Here is a 24,625-nt window from a genome sequence, read left to right as displayed (position 1 = left end):
TATGGCACGTACACAGCCTCAAAACTCTGCATTGTATTGACCCTCCTGGTAGCCCAGGTCCTGGCCAGCACCACTAGATGGTGCAAACAAACTCCAGCCTGCTCTCATCTTGGATGTCAGAACTCAGGTCAATTTTCTGTCTATGTTCTAAAGAGGCAGAGGAGACCAGGAAAAAACCAGTGGTATTTCTTTCCACACTCCTGATTTAACTTGTGAATATAAAAATAAAAAACTTAGGAGGCTTTAAATGGATAAGTTGTTTCCTTATCTGGAAACAACTTACAGGCCTGTGCCTGTAAACTTCACTCTTTGTCTTTAGAGACCTGGCTTTATTTTAAAACTGCTGTGAGCTGCCCAGAGGACAGGATGAATAGGTGACCAAGATATGTCGTACATGAATGAATCAGTAAGTCAAGACCTCTCCTAAACAGGTTCAAACCAGCTTGTCCTCTAGCAGGGTTGAATGTTCCAAAAGGAAGGTTGTCAACTCGCATACAAAGGATCCATTCTTTAAATCACTCTAATTTTGATCTTAGTGGGTCTCTTGACTTTCATTAAGATGCTGCAGGCAATGATTTCTGTGTGACGTGCAGGATTTTAAGTTTCACGGCACCACTTCTCACATGGTATTCTCCAGAAAAAAGTTTACATTGCACTTAGTTATTTGTTTTTTAAAAATTCATTTAAGTATGTCTTTTTCTACTATTGCACATTTGGAAGCTCTTGCTTGTGCTGACGCATTCTTCAGCTTGGAACTGCAGCAAGATACACACTTGTGCAATTTTCCCATGTGACATTGTATCCTGAGTGGATGCGACTGTCCCTGGAAAGGGGTGCAGAGGTCTAAATGAAAACAGGGCATTCCTTTAACCCTGATCCCTTTTTTCTCTATGATAAGTTTGCAAAATTACATCTCAGTGTGCGTCTTCTTGGGGATCAAAGGGCAAGTCAAATCCCATGGCATCTTTCTACATATTTCCCAGAGAACACGGCGGCAAAAATTCATGCCTGAGGGTTCTGGCTTCCTGGCACGCAGCAGGAGCTGGCTGTGGAGCCCGCGCCTTCCCTCCACGTCGACCTTTAGCACGTGTCTGGCTGCGACTACTTTGCGTGGCTCAGTAGAGCGGAATAGGCACGTTGAAGGGCGTAGCCGGGGGGGCAGGGAGGAGCAGCTCTCCCCCCCCCCATCAATAAAAATACCTAACTAACTTAGGTTCTACCCACCCCCACCCCCCAACAAAAATCCTGGCTACGCCCATGGGTACGCTCCAAACCCTTTCTCGCCTGCTGCCTTGCCAGACAGGCCGTAATTGCCCAGACAGGCAAAGGCGAGCAGGTTGCCGAAGTGGTCTGAGAAGCCAGACGTTACGGGGTCAGGCTAGCGATCCTTTCCAGCAGCAATTCCTATTTTTCAGGTTGCTGTCAGGGAGGCCGATCGTGCTTCGCTCCCCTGCGGACCTCCACTCCCTGCCCTGCCAGAACCAGATACTCCGTCCTGACCCTTTATTTGCAAAGAGAGGATTCGGCGCGAGCCACTGAAGGAAAACAAGCAGAAAATAAAGTGGGGCTGGGGAGAGGAGAGGATAAAAATTAAGCCTACACGCCGGTGACGTGGCACGATCGGTTTCTCAGAGGGCCAATTAACTCTTTGCTGGAATTAGGTTCAGCCTAAGGAAAGGCAGACGCCTCTGTGCCTGTGGACAAAACACACAAACACACCCCGCCGTCCCTGTCAGTCAACCACAGCAGGAAAAAGCAACGCCCCTCTTTCTCCTTGCAGGCTAACGCCCTTCCCAGTGACGTCAAGAACGCCGCCTGCCACGCGTTACCAGCAGGAACAGCGGAGCCCCGCCTCCTCCCCACCCGATTGGCTGCCTTGGTTATCTTCGGAGTTCGGATTTAGAACCTTGGAGTTAAGAGGCAGATGAAGCCGATTGGCTGAGATGCAGGTTGCCTGCGCTCTTCAATGGACAAAGGAATCTTCGCCGCGTGAGCCTGCGAATGACGGGAATCGGCTTGGGGAGAGGCAAGGTGAGAGCAGGGGAACCGCCCGCCCTGGCGGGTCTCCAGGAGCCTTCGAGAGACCCGTGGCCTCAAGGACGACAGCAGCCGCCAGGTCTGTGACTTACCTGTCCGAGGAGCCCGAATCCACTCAGGTCTGGGCATCGGCCTCGATCTGTTGCTGTAAAATGCCAGATTCCCCCGAGTGGGGGAAGGGACGTGGTTCCTCGCTCGGCTGGAGAGGGAACAATCCTTGCCAGTATCTCGGGGCAGCACAAACCAGAATAATTTTTTGCTGGGCTCCTTTTTGTTCCCTTGACATCATGCTTTTGCTCGAAGAAGTTCAGAACGACTCTGGGGAAGGTTAAATGGACAGTGTAACGTGCCCTAGATCTCCCAGGGCTCCGCGTGGATTATTATTTGGGGATAATAATACTGTAATGCAAACGAGCTGAGGGATGCATTCTTGGGAGTTATCCTCCCAACATCCCGGTAAGGTAGCATAGGCTGAGACCCTGGCCCGTTGTCACGCAGTTAGTTATCTCCATGCTGAGCACGGAGATTCAATTCTGCGTCTCCCCGTGGTTCAAGTCAACATCAGCTCTCTCTTTCCCTCCAGTCCCAAATTATATCGGTTCCTGCACAGCAACCGGGCTGAGGGACAAATATGCATGCTGCGTATGTATAATGTCATTTTCGGAGCGATATAAAAGTGCACCCTTAGCTCCCGGGAACTGACGTATTGGCTCGTCTTTTCGGCTCCCGCGTGCCCATCTCATGGCTTGAACACCATGATTCATTGGGATCATCTGGCGAGCTGGCAAGCGAGGCTCCAGCTGTGAGAAGTGGACACTGCCGGGTTAGCTTGCATCGTCTAAGATTTCCAGAGTTAACCTGTAGCTCATATTTGGGCAAGTGGGTCATCAGGCTCCCTTTGGGAATTAACTGCTGTCCCTAGGCTTTCTCTACCATAAGAGACATCAAGGCATGGGAGGCTGCTGGGAGAAGACAAATGCCAGCCCTTCTGCTTCAGTGCAAGAATGTGAGCTGTTGCCCCATATGGCCCCACCCTGGCACTCGTCCCAGCTTCTGTGGAATTTCCGTGCATGCAAACCGGCTTTTAGCCTGGAGCTGTTTTCTGGTATGTAGCTCCTCCCAACTTGAGCACACCTGTACTGAGCAAGCAGAGGCCTGGCTTAATACTCTGCTGCCAGAGAATTAAACCACCATCTGGATGGTGTTGGGGGAGCTCAGAGGCTTGCTTAGGAAAATGGAGGTGCTCTCTTTCTGATGTCCTACACATCCCCAAGGGCCAGGAGTCAGCTGCAGAATAGGAATCCCAATTTCTTCTGTAGGAGGTGGTGGCAGATAAGTTGGGTTGGCAAAAAGGATGGATGCCTTGAGGCATGGCTGGGGAAAGGTTGTGTCTTACACATCATCTCCCAGCTAGGCAGGCATAGGTGAAGTTGAGGGCGGCAGGGGAATAGCAATGGCTGGCAGGATTAGTCATTCTGCTGTTTCACCCTATTTCCTCTCTCTTTCACAGAACCACCTTCAGCTACAGAGTGGAGGGACCCTAGCATCATGGGTACCCCAGCCTCCATTGCCTGTGACTTGCCACAGCATCAGACCCCCAAAGCCTGCACTCGCAAGAGAGCATCTGCCAACATCTTTCAGGGGGTGGGGCTGTTGCAGTTGCGCCGCCTCTTCCACAGCAGTGGGGATGCCCAAGCCGAGGAGAGAGCCCAGCTGGTCTGGGAATGTGCAGGGAGCCGGTGCATTGCTCACGCCTTGCAACAGCTCCGAAGGAGGCAGAGAAAGCTGAGGCTGAGATCACACCTGAGACCTCCTTCAGAAATGAGTGGTGCCACCAGACTCCTAGAGCTCCAACACTTCAGCCGCTTACGGTATGGTCTCCATGTTCATGCCACCCTGCTTCTACAGCTCTTGCACTCACCATCTAACAATAAAGCCACAAAGATCCCCTCTCCCCTGCTGTTTCTCCAACAGCAGGTTGTAGGCCAGCAATGGCCCTTCAAATCTCATTGGACTCTTAACTTCCATTTGTCTTAGCTAGCATGACCAGTGATAAGAGATAACGGGTTTTCTTCAGCAACATCTGGAGGACTTCAGGTTCTTAACTCCTGGAGTAAGCTGTAGATATCTACCTAAAACCAGTAACTTCCTACCTACCCACCTTTACAGATGTATTCTATAAAATGCTGGTTTGTATACTTTTGACCAGCTGCTGTACCTCAAGTCAGGTCACATTCACGCCATAAAGCCCTATGGTACTACTTTAAACAGTCATGGCTTCTGCCAAAGAATTCTGGGAGTTGTAGTTTAAGGATGCTGAGAGTTGTCAGAGGTCCCTGTTCCCTTTACAGAACTATAGTTTTCAGGAGTTCCCTGTGACAAGGGATTGCTTGTTAAACTGCTCGGGGGGGGGGGACACAGGGACTTCCTTACAACTCTCAGCATCCTTAGTAAAGTGCAGTTGGGGGGGGAGACATGACTGTTTACATTTAAAGTACTATGATTCCATTTTATAGTGTGAATGCAGCCTCAGCCTCAGAGCTCTTCCTAAGCAACTGGTGTTACCTGCTCCTAATGCTGTTGTGCAAATGTAAAATAGTTATGGCCATATGTCATCAACAGTGGGCTCTTAATAAAGCCACGGCTTAGAGCATCCTTTGCTTAAAACTGTATTCATTGGTTATATTGCAGTGTGTTCAAAACTGGAGCAAATGTGCTTTGTATTGTACTCAGGCATAGCGTGTAAACAGAATCTGCTGACAGGTACAGATTTTAGCCTCTTACCAACCTCAGCTTTCAGCTTATGCAAGTTGTAGCTGTTACAGCTGAAAATATAGATGCAAAAGTATGTGGGTAATGTGAAGTTTCAGAAACTAGAGGGGCAAAGCTTTCTCTAGTTCAAAGCAGAATTTATGTATGCAGAGTAAGTAAACATGTGAATGTAATTCATTTGCATTATTTGTACAGTTCACACAATTTATTCTCACTTTGAACAGAATTTTAAATTTTTTAAACATGGAGGATACAAAGACAGCTAGATCAGCAGGGTTTGGGAACCTGTGGCCAACCAGATGTTGCTAGACTACAGTGGTACCTTGGGTTAAGTACTTAATTCGTTCTGGAGGTTGGTTCTTAACCTGAAACTGTTCTTAACCTGAAGCACCACTTTAGCTAATGGGGTCTCCTGCTGCCGCCGCATGATTTCTGTTCTCATCCTGAAGCAAAGTTCTTAATCCAAGGTACTATTTCTGGCTTAGCGGAGTCTGTAACCTGAAGCGTATGTAATCCAAGGTACCACTATATAGCTTTCATCATCTCTGATCTTTGCTCATATGGCTGGGGCTGAGAATTGGGCACGTCAGTTTTGCTACTGCTGATCTAGAGGAAAAGGAGGGCAAGTGTGCTTCTCACAAACTAGCAAGAGAACTTTCAAGTGCAAGAGTAGCCACACCTGTAAATTCTTTCCTCCTTTACTTGTAGAAAGACACCATGGCAATTCTCTTCTTATTGCCTGTACATATTGCTTACTTCTCCAGAAGAGATAACATACTACTCCTTTTCTTAATGGGTGCCTTTGCTCTCCTATAGGATTGAAGACCGCACCACATCATGTGCTGATGTTGATGGCTGCAGCAACAGCGATAAGGAGATAGATGCAGCTGATCAAACCAGCCACTACACTGCTTCCCACTACAGGAAGAAAAAAAGTGGAATGGGAACTGCAGACTACCTGCACCAGCTCCGCCGGTGAGCAACTGAACCTGATGGCAACAGTTGTAGTTAAATGTCACTGTATGGAACAGGAGTAGCCTGAACCCAAGGGGGGTTCGTATGGAAGATGCACTTCTCTCATAGCAAAATGTTTTCGTATAATATCCTCTGTGCAAAAATCCACTGGCAAAAATGGTGGAGAAACTTGAAACCAACCCTCCTCTTTCAAGCACTACCTGTTCTGGTTCTCAGACTTGACCACATCCGGCTATGACAAAGCACAAACACTACAGACTGAATGTACCTGGTCATATTTAATAAAGCTTATTATACAGTCCCCTCTATGAAAGCACTTTGTGAATGCAAGTAGTAATTGCTTAAATTACACCAATGTCTCTAGTTCAGCACTGTATTTTGCATAATCAGATGCTTATGAGTTGTCCACAAGGAGGCTGCATGAAGGCAACAACTTTCTTGTTGGCTCCCACTCAGTAATTTGGAGGCAGGCTGCCCCAGCTGCATGAAAACTATGTGGCACCTTCATGTAAGTAGCTGGAGGCAGGGCTGTCCCTCATGAGTTTGTCTAGCTGCCTTTTAAGATCAGCTAGAGTCACGTCTTGAAGTGGATTTCCTCATTATGCCAGTGTGTCAATTGCCTCTTCTAAATCTGAGGCGAGTCAAGTGTTGGGGTTGGGGAATGGATTATGAAGGGTCTGGGTTTGCACCAAAAGCACCGTCTACAGTGACAGCCTTAGAAAGTCTCACTTTCTGCAAGACTAGCTGTCTTAATAAGTTCTCTTTGCCCACCTAGTTGTGAGGGTGGTCACTCCATCCTATACAAAGAATAATCACGAGGCAGGGCAAGTATAATGCTCTTTCACTCTGTAGGTGTGATCATGTTGACTGGGGAGTAGTTCCCATACTGCTATTATACAGGAGGTCAGTCCTTTGAAAAACTAAGTGTTCGAAAAAGTTATGAGATGGAGTGTAGGGACATACACAGTCCTAATAATTCCAAAAGAGAACAGGAACTAAGGCTGCATTATGTTTAAACAGTCTTCTGCCTATATGTACTCCCATACCCCTGTTGAACAACCAGAGGTCTGCCCATTTGGGTGCCTAGCTATAATAGCTCTCAAGGCAAGAAGGTCTTGTGCACAATCGGCGTCATACTTGGTGCAGAGGTTGGGCAACTTGTTCTTCCTTTTAACTGTACAGATTTTATATTACCAAAATAGAAGTGAATACTAACACATTAAGGCGATGAAAGGGTATATGTTGTGTTAAATATCACTTCGAGCCAGGGGCATCCAAGCTAACAGGATGAAATGCATGATTCTTTCTCCTAAAGGCTATAAAAGGATCAGGAAGGTTTTTCTGCAGGTGGTAAAGGGGTAGAGAATATGTGGTCCTTCAGATGTTTTTAGACTCTTAACTCCAGTCAGCCCCACCTAGCATGGCCAGTAACTGGGGATAGTGGAATTTATAGCCTGGAACATTGGTCAGGCAGGCCACAGCTTCCCTACCCCATGGGTTCAGGCCAGCTTCCCATCCCATGCTTTGCAATGCAAAAAAGTCAGACACAAGGAAGGACTTTCCAATGATGTATGCAGTGTAAGCTTCACCTAGTGGGGAATATTCATACTGCAGGGGAAGTAGAGAGCAAGTGTGAGCCATGACACCATTGCAAGCAGCAGCGCAGGGAGAAAGTTCAGTTCCCATTAACACAAGCAGACCAAAAAAAAACCCACACAAGAGACTGGCTCTGCAACTGCAGACCTGTTATGAAGATACTTGCATTGATTTAAATATATTACATACATTTCTACAGTGCATAAGAACGATACATTTCAGTTCAGGCTGGCAAAAAGGAAATGAACCCGTGCCTGGCATCAAGTACATCAGCTTCAGCCTGGCACCTCAGGCATACAGCAGGGAATTGTCCCCCAAGTGAGAAAGAGGCAGACCCCCCCACATACAGGGTACCAGGCAACTGCTCTGAACAGCAGAGAAGCTGGACTCGATGCAAGGCTTCTCCTCGCAGGCCTGGGTGGCAGCCAAATCAGCAACACCCAAGGAGAAATCAGGACACTTATATGGACAATTTCAGAGGGAAACTTGATGCCAGGGATTTAGCACAGTAGCTTTCAGGAAAGCAGCATTCACTGTACCATTCCATTGCACACGGGGTGTATTGGGCCTCGGTATGGTAGTGATCCTAATGTGAGTGCTTCCCCTTATGAGGATGCAGTGAGGACATTTCCCCCATGGCAGCAGGCAACCCCACCCAGAGAACCTCCTCCCCCCTCCCGATTGTCAATGGCCAAACGCAGCCCAAGGGAGGATTCTGCCTCCACCCCAGCATGGGCAGAGAAGAGGCACAGCTATTACTTCCTCTAGGGATCAGACTAGATGGGTGTGAAATACTAGCCCAAGGCTAACAGTGCTAGGATATAGTTATCCTCTCAGTTGCTCCGGCACTACATGGAGAACAAGTGTGTTCACTTGGGTTCAATTATTTAAAACCAATGTTAAAATCTACTATTTGAGGCATTTACTCCCTTGCAGAAGGAAGGGAAGGAAGCACAGCAGTTATACTCTTGCAGGACCTACCTGCTAATATTACCCCAGGCAGACAAAAGCTGCACCAACAGACTCTAGTGCGACCCTTAAGTTCTTCTTTCCTCTCTATCCCAACTTGCATCCTCCCAGGAGCAGTCGTGGCAGCTGTGCTCCTTATGGATGGCCCCAAGACGTGACTGGTGCCTACAGCACTAGGAGGAGCTCTGTAGGACCACGGATAACAGAGCAAGCCTAGTGGAGCAGGGTCCTCCCCCTCCGCTGCAGGATAAAACAGGGTGCAGGGAAGGAGGGAGGAATTTCAAGGCTGGGAGTTGCACACAGCAGGAGCGCCTCTATCCAACTCAGATCATCCCCCTTCATCGCCAGCCTTCCCAGGCAGAGGACCCTGGGGTGTTCTCCACCCAGGTGGACATTAGAGGGACGGCTTGAAACCAAAGGATGCTGCATGCAGGCACCTGCTGGGAGATGCTGCCATGCTCAGGCTGGGGAGCAGGCGGGCATTTCCAGCCCGCAGCAAGAGGGGTGGGGAGCAGTCAGGTCTAAGGAAGGGCCTCCCTTCCTGCTGGGAATGTGCAGAGTTGAGGCTGGCTGGTAGCGCCTGCTTACATCTCCCACCGGCAGCAGCACAGCAGCCTCAGTCTGGAGGATTGGCTGCCCGCTGTCAAGTGATAACTCGGGTTCCTCGATGAGTCGCAGAGGCCTCTGCTACCACCAGGAAAAGAAGGGCTTGCGGCTCTGGAAGCTTTGCGTGTACGACTCACTGGCAGAGCGCTGGTGGGAGCGAGCTGTCTCTACAATTACAGGGGGCATCTGGACCAGGTGAAGGGGGCTCTTCCCATCTTTCAAGGCCTGGGTCAAATTCAGGATCTAGGAAGAGAAGAGGGGGGAAACTTGAGTGCCCGGAGTCAGCAGGAACCCAATTGTAAAGGGAGGCAAAGACAGCCCAGTGCCCAGCACAGATCCCATTCCTCCAGTGGGAGCAAGGAGCATACCTGGCCACGCATGACGGCAATCTGCTTGTGGAACTGGCCCCTGTCAAAGCCTGGATCTTTCTACAAAAGAGACAGCAACAGATAGACAGACACGATTAGGGTGGGTGCTGCATACAAATCTCTTGTCTTCTGTTCTTATGGAGAGGAATAGGTGCAGTTACCCTCCCACAGCATCCACACAAATTATTTGCTCATGAGCAGAATGAATAGAATCACAGGTGTACTTGCCCTGGTGCCTGTGGTTACCTTGAAGAGTTCATAGAGGTCTTCTTCTAAATCCTTGATAAAATTAGGGTCTGAAATCTTTGGCAGTATCAGATCCTTGATCTCCTGGGAAAAGGGCACCTTGGCCTGGGGCAGCCATGCCCAGTAGAAAGGGTCTTTGGAGAGGTGGGGAGAAACAAAAAGCAAATGTTAACAGGCTTGCTACGAGGGCAGCAACCCATAAAGAACACTGAAGATGACTCAATCCCAGCACTGGAGACCCTGAACATCCTGGACTCCACATGGAAACACAAGGCATTCAGCCCTTAAAGAGCACCCTGGACCAGCCAGAAACACTTGCTTACTGGGAATCTGCTTGGGTTCTAGTGCTTGGGACTACTTACATGCTCTCCAAGAATCTGGATGCTTGAGAGGGAAAGCGAGGCCATTGTCAATGGCAGCCAGTTTAATTATAGGCTCCTTCACCACTACCCATTCTGAGTCCTACAGAGACGGAAGAATGTTGAACCAGAAAAGGGTACTGTTGTATTTGTTACTTTTTACAGAAAAATGTTTAAAACCAAATATAAGAACAAGAGTAAAACAATATCTAAAATGTTCGTCCACACACACACACAAAACAGGGGGTGCTCTGCCCCACTGCTCACTGTGTACCAACCACAACTCCACTGCTCTTCCCACATTAACCCTCTACAGATTCCCCTTCCCACCCTGTGCAACCACTTAATCCCCTTTTTACCTTCCCAAACTAATTTTTGAAGCCACTTGTCTCTTCCATTCTGCAACTCCGCTTTGTACTCATTTTCAGCACCCCAAAAGCAACACAATGGGCACTGCTTATACTACCAAAAGTTCAAACCAAGCCCTACCTCAAATCCTCTCTGCCCCCCCCCCCAGGCCCAAAGGGAGTCCAAGCATTGCTAATGGGCAAAGCGAGTCTAGCACTCCTTTGACACTACCTTCTCCCTCCCAATTTTGCCCCTCTGCAAGCTTGCTAGAGCCATGATGCCAGCTTTCTCTTTTCTGGCACTCACTGGAAAGGGCTCACCAACTTCTGGACTCTCCCATGTCTTGGTGCCAGGCTATACACTGAAGACCAACTTTTTATATCACTCAGAACTAAGGGCTGTCACTCCACAAGCAGCAAGTTGTCAGCTAGTCTACCTATGGCTAAGATGTGTTCAGCAGTTACGGCACCTGATTAGAGACATTCCCTTAAATCTGGCCCTTCCTCAACGCTGCATACAAATTCCTTCTAGTCCCATACTGCCTGCTGCTGTAGAACACAAGATAGATCCCCAAGTGGAACCATCAGAGCAGCATGGGCCCTACTCACCCGCACGCTTGTGCTGTCCAGAGGACAGTCATACTTGATAAGCCAGTTGTCATTTCCCCGGTCTGTGGAAGAAGGAAAACACATTGATAAGACAGAGAAATCTCACCACAGATAGCAAGATCCACATTGTAGTATTAAAAAGTGGCGGTGGGGGGAGAAGAAGTAAGACACATCATCAAACTGTGTAATCTGGCAGCTTACAATCTTTCAGTCGTTCGCCCCCTATTATTTGGAGAAGGCAACCTTATTCCAGCCTTGTCATTACTACTCATGGTTTGTCAAGCCACAGAAGAATTTCCCATGCAAAACAGCAAGGCAATCCCCTACTATCCTTCCTTCAGGGGAAGTGGAAGCTGCAGAGCCTGCATCCTAGGCTTGGGAAGATGCTGTACAGCCTTCAGGTAAGAGTATCCCAACTCTACGAGGATTTTAGGACAATAAGACTACCTATGGCTACAGCAGGGCTCCAGGTTGGAACTCTGCATAAATCACTTGCAGGCTATCCATCACGTCTTCGACACAATGGTTTGCCTCAAGAGCCAAGGAGCACCAGCACGCAGCTATGTAGGGCTTTAGGTTAGTGGAACAGCACATGCTCCATATGTAGGAATTTCCAGGCTCAGTCCCTGACATTTACAGATAGGGCCAGAAAAGGCTTTTGAACAATCAATGTAGAGAATACTGAGTTAAAGTGAACCAACCATCTGACTTAGTAAAAGGCAGTTTCCTATTATTCCCCTCAAATACAGGAGGAAGTCCCCAAATATAAATGACAAGGAGACAAGGTCACAGGAACCCAAATGACAATAGAATATAAATTATTGAAACATGAATATAAACATGTGCAAGTATATGTGTGCAGAACACAGAAGCACTGTGTAGAAAACAAGGAATTTCCCCCCAATTACTATAAATAGTAACCGATGAGATCTCCAGGACTGTATCATGTTGCATACCTCTTCAAAAACAAATTGGAGAATGATTGTCATTTCATTTTCTTACGATCGTACCTATAGACAACGTTGTGGGACATCAGAGGGCCAAGGAGTTTCGGAAGTAGCATACCAGGGAATATGTGCATTGAGCAAGGGCTACATTCAGAATAGCAGAGCAAAATATACTTCCCTCTTCACAAGGCTGTCCAACAAGTAATATCTCTCCCATCAGATTCCTCAGTCGGCAGTGCTCCCACCCTATGGGCCAAGAGCTGACACAGAACCTACCTGTATTGCGAATGATGTAGTCCAGCACCACCAGCCTCTCAAACTGCAGCAGCAATTGGCGGTTCGTATTCTCTGGGAGGGGCTCAGCCTCAAAGCGCCGTAGCCAGTAATCTGCATCCTTGTAGCCTTCCACAAAGAGCTGGAAGGAGCCCACCTGAGAGCAAGAGGCAGGTGGGTTAAGGGAACAAGGCCTGGCTCAGTGGCACAAAACATTTCTGGGCACCTTAAACCTCCCCTACCTTTGGAGGAAGCCCAATTCGGTGAAACCTCTGCCCCACTTTTGGCACTTTCTCCAGGGCCAGGCGTTTGCCCCGGGACTTCACTCGGTCAATGGCGCTGTAGTTAAATGTTTCACTGGCCAAGTACACCACCTGTGGGCATGGAAAAGAGATGACTTTTGAAAAGCATAATCTATAAATGCCACACTCTGCTATTTACAGAACATGGTAAAAATCTAGGCATATACAGGTCTGCCTACTTTATTGAAAACAAAAAACAAAACCTACACATCTCAAATTCTGAGCATAATTTATTGACCTGAAAAATTACAATGGGGTGGGGAGAGTAAAACCCTATACCTTCTAGCAGCTTTGTTAAAAAGTAAATAAAAGTATATAGTACTTTAAAAGTGATATAAACATTCCATGCTTATGGTTACAACTTTTCTTCATCTGTAGTCAGGTTCTTCTAACTACTTCTACATGTAGTTCCCATCCCAAAACTCAAATATGGAGATCAAACTCAAGAATGCAGTAACCAAATCAACCTAATTAATGCAAAAACCAGCAACTCACCACACTTGGCAAAGGACAATTTTTTTAAAGAATGAATGAATGGAATATAATAATTCTGGGACCCCTCCCAGTTGCTTCTTCCCTCAATTGCTGTTCTCCCTGCTTCTAATCCAAAGCCAGAAGTCCTCACTGGGCTAGGAGTGAGAAATATCAATAGATATATAGGAACAAACTATTAAGATAGGAGACAGAAGTGGGAGCTGGATGAAAGGCAGGATTTTCTTGTTTAGGAAGTAGGCACTGGGGATCCCACACTGAAACACACAGGTCTCCATCCAGGCATCCTATCCACTATTAAATCCTGCTGTCTGCTTCCTCCTCTGTCCCAGGCTCACCTTTGTGCGGGGAACAATGTTCAGTTCCAGCTTCTGGTCAACAAGGCTAGCACCAGCCTCAGATAAGTATCCCTGGTTAAGAACAAGGCAGTCCCTTCCGAAACAACAGGGGCAGCACAGTTTCTGCAGCCACTTTGTCCACTTAGGGTTCAGCTGCCCATAAGGTTCCTCATTCTTGGGTTTGAATACGCCGATGATTTTCTGAGATGGACAGAAATGGGAAGTTGGTTAATTCAAGCTGGGCAAGGCAAGGGCAGCCAACCCCCACAACATATGGCAAAGTACCAGGCTCTTGCCAAACAGATCAATATTGTAGAAAGAGAAGGGGTTAGAGGTCTTCTTTGCTAAGAGCTACACATTTACAAGAATGCTTCCAGTTAAAACAGACACATCCGTCACAAAGGGACCTGGTGCCCCACTTTTCAAGAGCAGACCTTCAACCAATAGTTCTCATTTTTCACTCCCAAGAGTTCAGGCAGCCAAGCTGAGTGCGCATTCTCTGAACAAACATATTACCTAGGACAGCAGTTCTTAACTGCAGTGGGGAAATCTGTGACCCTCCAGGGGTTGCTGGACCCAACTCCTATCAGCCTCAGCCAGCATGGCCAGTGATCAGGAATGATGGGAGTTGGAGTCCAAGAACATATGGAAGGCTACAGGTTCGCTACCCTGTCTTAATCAAATAATTCCAAAATTAAAAACTGGTAAAATTACCGGGAATCTCTTTAGCCTGGAAAAGAGGAGACTGAGAGGACATATGATAGCCATCTTCCAATATCTAAAGGGCTGCCACATGGAAGATGGAGGAACCTTGTTTTTGCCTGCTCCAGAGGCTAGAAGTCGAACTAATGAATTCAAGTTACAAGTCAGGAGATTCTGACTAAACCTCAGGAAGAATCTTCTGACAGCAAGAGTTGTTCAACAGTGGAACAGATTCCCATGAGAGGTAGCAGACTCTCCTTCTTTGGAGGCTTTTAAGCAGAGGTTGGATGGCCATCTGTCATAGACACTTTAGCCAAGATTCCTGCATTGCAGGGGGTTGAACTAGATGATCCTTGGGGTCCCTTCCAACTCTACAGTTCTCTGATTCTATAATCCAGTTGCACAATGACCTAAATAAGCAGACTGATCAGTTCCACCTCCTGGGACTGATCGGCTACACCTCACTGGTTAAGTAGGTATAACGAAGTTTATGGCATCTCTAGTTGGGAAATTTACTAGGAGGTTTCACTTCCCTGTCCACATTAGCCCCAGTGCTTTAAATTGTATGCTGAGAGCTACAATTAGCTGCTGCATTTTCAGCGGGGGAATGGGGCCTTCCACGGTAAAGCAATGTTTCAAACCTTTTGAGTTCTGGTTCCCTTCTAAAACTTACTCCCCCACCCCCCACCCCGCCTTCTAAGCCCACTCAACCTCATTGTCAGTGCTCTCTTTAGCTAGGGAGAGCACAGAGAAGTTACTGTGGCACAAATATCCAGCCTTTCCTACTACAAGTCCTTTTGGGTTCTCTATAGAGTCCCACCCGTGGGCCTCAGAGAAAGATTGCCATGTCATTTTTTACAACAGTGAGATGCAGACAAGTCAAGCAGCTGCCGCTTCTCATCTCAGCAGGATGACGCTCAGTCAGGAGACAAAGATCCTGGGGAACTCCGGAAAGGAAGTAAAGTGTACAGAGTGCCACATGTTACCAAAGACTCTTCCCGCCCCTCCTGATACTTTGTAAGCTTGGTAGACTGTGCTCCACAGACAAGAGAATCTGTGGCCCTCTACGATGTTGGACTACAACACCCATCAGCCCCAGTTGGCATGGCCAATAATATGAAAATCTGTAGTCAAGCAGCCACTGGAGGGCTACAGGTTCTCCACCCCTTCTCTGTCCCCACACCAACAACAATACTAGCATCCCGTACAAGGTTACCAAAGCGACAGGCACACAGCTTAGGAAAGGTCCACACTGAGAACTCTGGAACAGCTTCTGGGGACTCAGCTACATTGGGAAAGAAAAAACACTTATGCTTTGTTTATGCATTCTAACACTGTGACACCAGATGGCGCTGTGGAGTTCTGTTTTTGCTAACCCGATTTCTCATACAAAGTTTGCAACGCGTGAAACGTTTCTTTGATATGTCTAGTTCCAGCCTAGGGAACTAAGGAAGGAGCAGATGCATGCATGCATGCAACCACTAGATGGGGCACTAGTTGATTACTTATTACTTACAAGCACCAGGCCATTTGCTGCCTACACTATAGCCTGGCCTATTCCACGAATGAACCACCAACAGGTCCTGGATTCTGGGTAGCTGAAACTGCATGACATAAGTCAACATAAGAGGCTACCTTCCACAGAAGATGCTTCATTAAAACAATTTATGCGCATTTGTTTTTTAACAAAACATACTAGGCCTCACGACTGCAGGTGAAGCCTCTGAAGATACAACGGGTATTTCTACTAAAAGTTTGAAAATCAAATACAAGGAGTAGGGTTTCTTCAGTCAGCACCTCCCTCCCACCCACGGCCTTTTCACTCATACAGCTCTGTCATCAGAATCTTCCAATTTGTGACCAAAAAAAGGACAGATGTGCACATAAAACACATGCAACGCAAAAGCAAAATTGGCATGGTTTTCTCCTAAGTTCTGGATAGTATAGTAACAGAAAGTTGGAGCTTCAGCACACAATTCTAGATATACCAAATACATTCAAGGCTCTTAGTAAAGGGGAGCTAAGAGTTAAAAGGAATGGGAGCATTGTGGCTGGCATAGAAGCCAGAAAAAAATGTAATATGTAATAAGCCAGCCAGGCTCCTGGATACTAGATATTCCAATGCCACATAGAGCTGGGCCAGGCCTATGCTTTGGAAGATGCCATTAAACATGTCTGCTTACCTAGGTGGGGAAACCCTGGCAATTGACCAGAATGAAAATTCCTCTTTCCTGACATCCCTGATTATCATGTATGCTGACTGCTCTCACTTTCCCTCTCTAGGCAGCTGCACTGCTGAGGAAGCCATGTCTTCTAGCTGGTCAGTTCCATACTAGATGTTAGATAATTCTCTCTCCCAGCCATGTACCAAGAGATGACTTTTTAAACCATGGGGTGGAGAGGACACAGAGTTGCCATCACAGTTAGCAGAAAGGCACGGTCAACAGCGTATCTCCAGTCACACATACAACAGTTATATCCAACCATCTACCAACAGCACACACATACACACATATAAAGAGGTCAGGTCTAATTGGCAGCAACTAACCCAGAAACCATAGCCTCCTCCACAAAGCTCTGGCTGAAATGGCTCCTTTCTAATGAACAAAAACTGAAGGAAGTAGCACTGCATCGATCCATTTGCCTTCCATCCACCTAGAGCAGCAGCACAAAGACCAGGCTGACTCATCCCGGCGGAATCTCCCACAAACTCAGCTAAAAGGGAAGTGAATCCAAAACCCAAACCAGACAGGAAGAAGAAGCTGGATCACTATAACAAAAACTGACATGGCCAGCAAATAAGTCATGCTTTTCATACAATCAACACATGCAACTCAGAAAGAGGAAGCTAAATTAATCTGGTTAGTTATGACGGGTCACAAGGAGAGCCACATGGCCATGCACACAGTCAGTCCTCACATAGGCATGAAGAATACACTGCAGCTGACCGGAACCACAGCTCATGCTAATCCATTTATATAGTAGGATCAGTTATTCGAGAACTCAGCCCACAGATCCCAACACAAGACAGATATGCCCAATTCCTTGTGAGTACAGTGATATAGCAAGCCAGAGGAGAAAGCAAAGCCTCAGGATTATTCTCTGCTTAGATTTATTCATTTACAATACTTATAGCCTGCTTTATAGTCTCAAAGGCTCTCAAGATGGCTTATGGAAAATAAAATCGCACTCAATTCTAGTACAGGAACAGAAATGACATGGTGCCCGTATATATCCATGATTATTCAATGTCCCCTGCCTTTTTCATGTTCTTATCAAGTGTCATATCAAGCAGCAGCTCCCATGGAAATCCTAAGGCAAGGGAGTAGGGCTCAGAAGCTGGATCTCACTCAGTCTTCCCTTCCTAGAAGCAGGCAAGGGAGTGGAGCAAACAAGAAAATAATGCGCTAGAACTTAAAAAGGGTAATGCTATTGAATCTACCAGACCTCCTCTCTTAAGGCATGGTCAAGCATGAATGCATACATCTTGCTTTCATTCAATACATGCTTACCCAAATCTGCTTGAAAAAAACAGCAGCAGTATTGCTTAAAAAAAATACACATGCTGGTAACAGCAGTAACAGAAATGTCTGATACAAAACAAGAAAAGATCAGATTTCATCGTACACCATTCACACACCTACCTAACTCATCTGATGAGGACCTCAGGCCACGACGAGGTATGAGTTGCAGGCAATCTTACCTCTCCATTACTAGAATTAACAAACTGAATAAGAGGACTCAATCTGCTTTTTAAAAACTTCCAATGAGATGAATATCAGTGTTTCCCAGGACAGCCCAAGTAAGGTTACTGCCTGGAAGGTTTAACACATTTAAAACCCATTATTGTGCCCTTAATTCCACTATTTACATAGCACTGCTACTAGCAGGCATGCCATTTTATAGTGCAACAAGAAAATCTTGTTTCAAGGAGTTTGCCATCTAAAATAGGCACAAAGTAGTTGTCTACCATTCTTTATAGAATTTTTTATACCCTCTTGACAAATCTGGGTTTCAAACGGGAAGAATTAAGTCACTAGATAAACAGTCATTGATGTCTGCTAATGGGGGAATACCCAAAGCAACATACGGTATTCAAAGATTAGAAAGTAGACTGGGTAAATATTAGCAGTGGTGACCTGGAATTCTTCATAGCAAAGGGCAACGGGTAGAGTACATAACCTGAAATTTGAAAGAGGCCAGTCTGAATATTCTTCTACAAATTAGGCATGTATAGTTCTTTCAGTTTTTCTCCCAAAATAAAGCCCCCACCATCTTGATATCTCAACCAGCTCCTACAGAGGTTTAAAATGCAGAGATGAGCTTAAAGAACAGAAATTTCAATGCCAGTTTTATCCAAAAGGCCGAAAAGTTCAGGAAGCACATAATAGGGAAGGGAAGCTGATCAGCTGCTCCACGGGCATAGTTAGGATTTGGGGGGGCAGAACCTCAGTTAACTATGTATTTTTATTGACTACGTCCATGAGCTGCTCCCAGACACCAACCATCATCATTCTCTGCAAAAGGGACTATCTGCCTTACAAGCATACAGCTGTTGCATCAGCAAGCACACAAGAACTTCAAGTGAATTTGTTCAGCTCTCCCTCTAATGGGGTCATATTCAAATGAGCTAGGTTTCTTGAGCCACTTGTAAAGCGGAGCCGCGAGCTGGAAGCAGTATTAGTTGAGTAACTTTTGGTTAAACTGCACACTCACACTAACAAAACAATACCATATAACCCCTGCTCCAAACCCATCTGAACACTGGGGAAATCAGCAGGGAGTTTACAATGTCCAACCACATTCATAGGAGCCAACTCCTAGGGACCAAGGTACCTTTGCCCCCCCCAATAAAATATTTGAGGGGCCAGGGCTCCCCAAAGTTGATGGGCATTGCCATTCAAATGGTGTGGGGTGTGTGCGTGTTGTGTCATGTGATCAATTATGTGGGGCAGAGCTTACATCCCCCACAATATTTTATTTAAGTTGGCACCCATTGCCACACTAAAGTTATTGTTACCAAAGTATCTATGTCAATCTAATTCCTATCCATATGCCCCCAAGTACAAGAACTGTATGGTATACTCTAGCACGGGTCAGCAAACTTTTTCAGCAGGGGGCCGGTCCACTGTCCCTCAGACCTTGTGGGGGGCTGAACTATATATTTGGGGGGGGGGATGAACAAATTCCTATGCCCCACAAATAACCCAGAGATGCATTTTAAATAAAAGCACACATTCTACTTATGTAAAAACATGCTGATTCCCGTACCATCTGTGGGCCGGATTTAGAAGGCGATTGGGCCGGATCCAGCCCCCGGGCTTTAGTATGCCTGCCCATGCTCTAGAAGCTTACTAAGAAGAATCCTGTGCCAGTAATACCGCCTCCAGTAATACCACCTAGGGCAGTTGGGCCACCTGCCTCCTTATTCAAGATCAGAAAGAGACAGATCCAACTAAAGAAACACATTCTGAAGATAAGGCCAAACTAAATGCCAAGAATGGGTAACAAACAACAGGTATCCTCCCCTACCCGGACAACCGAACAGAACTAATAATCCAGGACAGCAATTGAAACCAGAATACCAGCTACTAAAGCCTTTAACTGGACAAGGCTATGCTGGCCTCTGGAAACAGCCAACCGATACACTCCAAGTCCAAGATAACTTTACCCAATTACAACAAAACACCTCAACATGTCAAGCAGTACTGTGCCTCCTCATTGGGTAAGAAGGCCTAAAGCTTCTAGCTTTATTTTTTGTATTATTCCCCAATAACCATAGTATTACACTGACAGCAACACTATGAAACAAACATTGGAACTGTGAGATGCTAAAGAGCAAGACCATACCTGTTTGTATTATATTTACAATAATAAAACTGGTTCTGTTTAAGAATAAGGCCTACACTTGGCTGTTCCTCCTAGGGGAGAAGGGCACAGCTGACAGATCAGCTGTACTTGATGGGTTATACTGAGCACTGTCCTTTGGCCACATCTACTCCAGCGAAGGGGAAAAGAGAGAGTGCAAGCAACAGCAGAAATGAGGAAAGGTAAGGAGATAGAGATTAGAGGGCACCTACTAGAAGGCAGGGGGGACGCGGGTGGCGCTGTGGGCTAAACCACAGGGTGAGCTCCCGTTGCTCGGGCCCTTCTCCTGCCAACCTAGCAGTTCGAAAGTACGTTAAAGTGCAAGTAGATAAATAGGTACTGCTCCAGCGGGAAAGTAAACAGCGTTTCCATGCGCTGCTCTGGTTCGCAGCTTAGTCATGCTTAGTCCGCATGACCTGAAAGCTGTCTGCGGACAAATGCTGGCTCCCTCGGCCAATTAAGTGAGATGAGCGCCGCAACCCCAGAGTCGGTCAGGACTGGACCTAATGGTCAGGGGTCCCTTTACCTTTACTAGCAGGCAGGAGTGTCTTGGAACAAAGAAAGACCACCCTACACTTAAGAGAACTGGTCAAGGATGTGGCAAAGGCATACACACAATCCTACCATCATCTTCTTAACCTTACCTATGATACTAATTCTTAAACTTGTTTAGCGCTTTCAAGTGTTCAGAGGACTTCACATACATTATTATGGCCCTTGTAAAGTCAAAGGCCAGCTAGCGAGTTCCCAGCTGAGACTCCCTGGCCCCTGGTATCTTAGAACAAGGCAGGGCAACCACTTGCCAAGATCAAGTAACCACCTTTCGGCCACCCAGACCCCCTCGCTCCCCCACACCCTGGGCTGAATAGTCTCCACACACCCACCCCAGCCCTAATCCTCTCACCCCCTGAGGGTCCTTGACGAAATAGCTGCCGCTAGAGCCCTGGTAGATGCGCTCCGGGTAGATGCCGCGCTCGCTCGCCAGCTCCGACTGCCGCACCACCTCGGCGAATTCTGGGTCGTCGGGGAATTCATTCCGGGGCTCCCGCTCTCCGCGGGCCGCGGCAGCCGCTGCCCCTAACCCAACTGGAGCCTGGACCTGCGCCGCCCCGGCCGACCCTACCGCCCCGCGCGCCCCACGCTCTGCGCCCGCGCCCCGATCCAGGAGGGGCTGGCGCTCCCGGTCGCGGCCACCTGCGGGAGAGCCGGGCGGCGAGGGGCAGGGCGGCGGCGCGGAGAGGGCGCTGGGGGCGGCGGGGCAGGGCGGGGAGCGCACGGCCCCTCCGGGCACCCCATACCCTGCGGCCGGCCCGCGCTCCGGAGACACCAAGGGGCTCGTCTCATCCATAGAGGCCGAGCCCGAGCGAGGCACGGATGCAACTCCGGGCACTTGCGCGCACAGACCAGGGCACCGCCGTGCTCTGCGACTCAGCGCCGCTCAGTTCGGATCACCTGACACCGGCCCCGCGGCCACCGCCGTTTCCGCCAGAGCGGCACCAGCCAATCACGCCCCCTGTTTACAGGGCGCCCGGAAGCCTCGCCCACTAAAGAAGCCGCCGTCCATTCGCAGAGCTAGGCCCGCCCAGCTCGCGGAAGCCCAGCCCCGTGGCTCGAGAGGCCCCGCCCCTTCATTGTGTCTCGCGCGCGCTCCCTCCCACCGCATAGCTAAGTCATGCGTTCGGAATGGAGAGTGTACGTGGAGATGATGAGCCGCTCTTCCCACTCCTCCTTGCCTTTCAGATCCGTGCTTTTCCTTTAGGCTCCTGCCTGCCGTCATCGACGCTGGTTCCCCAAGCACAGCCCACATGGCACACCACATAACATTTGTAAGGGTCGCCTTTCATTGTGGTGAAAGGATCTCGTCCGTCCCACTCCTCCATTGCAAAGACACGCCCACGTGCACTGCACTGACCATCCCTTAGCGGTCTGTTGACTCCTTTCACTGCATTGTCACCATATTTCAATCCGTGTATATTTCAATCCGCGACTTTTTAAAAAAGCACACGGAGAAAGGTTTGCCATATCGGGTGCTCTCATTACAGTATACGCCTCTTAGTAACCTGTCCCTTCAATAGAGAGAACAATGCACGTCCCACTGTATGCTCTATAAACGACCTGTCACTCCAGTAGTCCCAGGTGGACTGCACAGATCCTGGGAGATTCGTCGTGTTGACTTGCAGCAAAACAAACAAACAAAAACAAACCCAGTGATATCTTATGGCCTTTGAAGACAAACAGATTTATAAGTCCTGGTAGCCACAAAGGGGTACTTTCAAGTTATGTGAAAACTCTTTAAAACCTAGCAAACCATCTTCACAATGGGAAGCTAAATGGATGCATAAAAATGGTATTGCATCATCTGTATATTCATGGTCTCTGTGAATTCACCCAGCTCACTTTATTCGGATGTAAAATAGACAAATGACAAATGACTAACTCCAATTGTAAGGCGGGAGCAGCTTTAAGAATTTGTCCTGACCCATTGAAGTGGTACCTTGGGTCACCTGACTGTTGTAATCCTCTGCTGCCCTTTCTGTTTTAAGATATTCCAAAGTTGAGAGAATGGCAGAGTGCATCATTTTAACAATGACACCTGCCATTCTGAAATGTTGGGAAAGAATGGCTATCACCATCTGCCAAACACCATTTGAACCACCACCATCTGGGGAGGTAAAAACTACCTATACTGTCAAAGGCAGTATGCTTCTCAATACCAGTTACTGGACACTGCATTGCACTTGGGTCCTGCTTGCAGGCTTCCCATAGGCAACTAGTTGCCCACTGTGAGAACATGATGGTGAACCAAGTGGGCCATTGGCCTGATCCAGCAGGTTCTTCTTAATGCTTTTCTGATGTTTAAACATGAAAATGGAATGGCTGTGTCTTTAAAAAAGAAAAACAGGGTTTTTGTACAGTTTGGATGCCTTTGCATAAGTATGTAGTCTGCTGACTTCTCAACAATCTGTGTTAATTTGACATTACAACAATGAAGTTATGGGCTGTATACTGCTCTCTCTCGCCCTCTCTTTTTCTCTTTGTGTGAACAATAGAGCAACAGTGGTGGTGTATCAAGCTGTTCTTCGGAGAAAGTGTGAAAAGATAGAGCCTTTGCATTCTAATTATCTAAGATATTTAACGTAAAAACTTAGTAACACATGGGGATAGGGTAGTGTCACTTATCCTTGTCTGGTTGTATAACTAAAATAAGGAGATATAGAGTGGAAGAAATGTATTTTCTTTTACCAAGCTAGGTTGGTTTAGCTATATGAAAGCCTAACAGCTTCAAATAATTATTCAACTAACAGTTATTCCAATACTTTGTATCCATTTTATATTTTATTCCTTTTAGCCTTTGTGGCCAGTATGGTAGGTATAATGCACTGAACAGAAAAACAGACAGAACTAATCTGGGCAGCACGCATTCCATGATTCCAAGTCTCACACACCCAGCATGGAAAAGCAGTATTTATATGGAGAGCAAAACAAAGTGACTTATTGAATTTGAGATGAATGGGACAGAAGATTGGTCCCCTTGCTTATTCTTACACTACTGGCTACTCCCTGGGTTGTGTGGTACAGACAGAAGTGACCCATAGCTTGTCAGTCTGGCTATCTATACTGTTAATTCTAGCCTAGAATTTCTAGGTCAATAGGAAGCTGAAGATGAATTTAAGACTTTGATCTCTCACCATGATATTTGCCTGACCTGTGCAATAAGTTTTCCAGTAGTAACAGATCTCAGGCTCCTCCAGTACCAGCAATCATAGTAAGTTTCCTTTAGTCCACCTGGTGAGTTGTGACCCACAACTAGGTCATGTCACAACCTAAGGTGGAACACACCAGCAATGTCAACATCCTTTTCCTTTTTTAAAAAAAGTCAAATCCTTTTGGTAGAAGAGAAAAAAGAAAGGTTACGTCAAGAGTGCTGTTGCATTCAGGTCCTGCTTGTGAGCTTTGTGTAGGCATCTGGTTGGCTGCTGTGAGAACAGGGTGCAGGACTAGATGGCTTGATCCAGCACAGCTGTCATTAAGTTCTTATGCTATTGAAAACAAATTTTGTAGGGCAGAGAGGGCAAGGGTTGAAACAGGACATCTCATCCACTTAACCATTATAAATTACTTTGTTGGACTGCTTTACTATCCCCTTTTATGGAATTGCATCAAACATATGAGCTTGAAATAAAATTCTACTTTGTTTTAATACTAAGAGTTGTGGTTTATTGTCTGCTGTGGGAGTGGATATTAAGCTCCCACTTGAATAGACAGATCAAGAGTACCTGATTTGCGAAAGCAGCACCATACATTTAGAGATGACACATTCCAAGTAAATAAAATTGTGACATAGCAAAAAAAACCCACCAAACAAACATTTTAAATATATCATTCTTTGTTGCATTACAATAAACAAATGATACACAAACAACACACACTCCCCTGATTTCAGAAGTCTTTTTCTTTTCAAAGTAGCATCTGCTTCTTCACATTTTCCCTTTTTAAACCATGAATTATGTATTTTGAGGACAGCAACAGGAACTTGCCCTCAAAGGAAACGAGTATAGAAAGGCCTCAATATGGCAGCTCCTAGCCTGTGGTAGGAAGGAAAGAGAGAACTCTTGCCCCTCACAAAGATGGCCGCCCTGTTAAAAAAAAATAGAAAAAGGAGGGGGGAACCCTCCTCGCCCTTCACAAAGAAGGCTGCTGTGGGAAGGGCGGGGGAGCTCAGCAGGGAGGCTGGGCAATGAAGAGGCGCGTTACTGCGGGTTGCCAGGGCAACAGCCAACAGCGTGCGCGGATGGTTCCTGGTGGGCGGTTGCCCTGG

General features: G+C 47.0%; 2 protein-coding genes across 4 annotated transcripts; one reads left to right on the top strand and one right to left on the bottom strand.

The window, feature by feature from the left end:
• The first annotated feature begins 1,886 nt into the window (after positions 1–1,886).
• Positions 1,887–6,085, top strand: AVPI1 (arginine vasopressin induced 1). Of its 2 annotated transcripts, none has more exons than XM_053389499.1 (3): positions 1,887–2,116; positions 3,548–3,913; positions 5,634–6,085. In XM_053389499.1, the coding sequence occupies exons 1-3, from the start codon at positions 2,002–2,004 to the stop codon at positions 5,786–5,788; spliced, it is 636 nt and encodes a 211-aa protein (XP_053245474.1). In that variant the 5' UTR covers positions 1,887–2,001; the 3' UTR covers positions 5,789–6,085. The 2 variants fall into 2 exon arrangements, with proteins under 2 accessions (XP_053245474.1, XP_053245473.1); XM_053389498.1 differs by having other exon boundaries at positions 1,890–2,116; positions 3,548–3,908; positions 5,626–6,085.
• Positions 6,086–8,813: 2,728 nt separating this feature from the next.
• PI4K2A (phosphatidylinositol 4-kinase type 2 alpha) lies at positions 8,814–21,295 on the bottom strand. 2 transcript variants are annotated; one of them, XM_053389481.1, is made up of 9 exons: positions 20,711–21,295; positions 13,237–13,437; positions 12,347–12,478; positions 12,108–12,261; positions 10,885–10,946; positions 9,932–10,031; positions 9,548–9,703; positions 9,324–9,379; positions 8,814–9,198 (listed from the first exon to the last, which is right to left on the bottom strand). In XM_053389481.1, exons 1-9 carry the CDS (start codon positions 21,152–21,154, stop codon positions 9,037–9,039), a joined length of 1,467 nt encoding a protein of 488 aa, XP_053245456.1. In that variant the 5' UTR covers positions 21,155–21,295; the 3' UTR covers positions 8,814–9,036. The 2 variants fall into 2 exon arrangements, with proteins under 2 accessions (XP_053245456.1, XP_053245457.1); XM_053389482.1 differs by having other exon boundaries at positions 9,324–9,383; positions 9,570–9,703; positions 20,711–21,292.
• Between the last annotated feature and the right edge of the window lie 3,330 nt (positions 21,296–24,625).

This window comes from Podarcis raffonei, chromosome 5 (assembly GCF_027172205.1).
Source record: "Podarcis raffonei isolate rPodRaf1 chromosome 5, rPodRaf1.pri, whole genome shotgun sequence".
Classification (NCBI taxonomy): Eukaryota; Metazoa; Chordata; class Lepidosauria; order Squamata; family Lacertidae; genus Podarcis; species Podarcis raffonei.
Note: the sequence above shows the minus strand (reverse complement) of the source record. Positions and strands in the feature narration are given on the sequence as shown.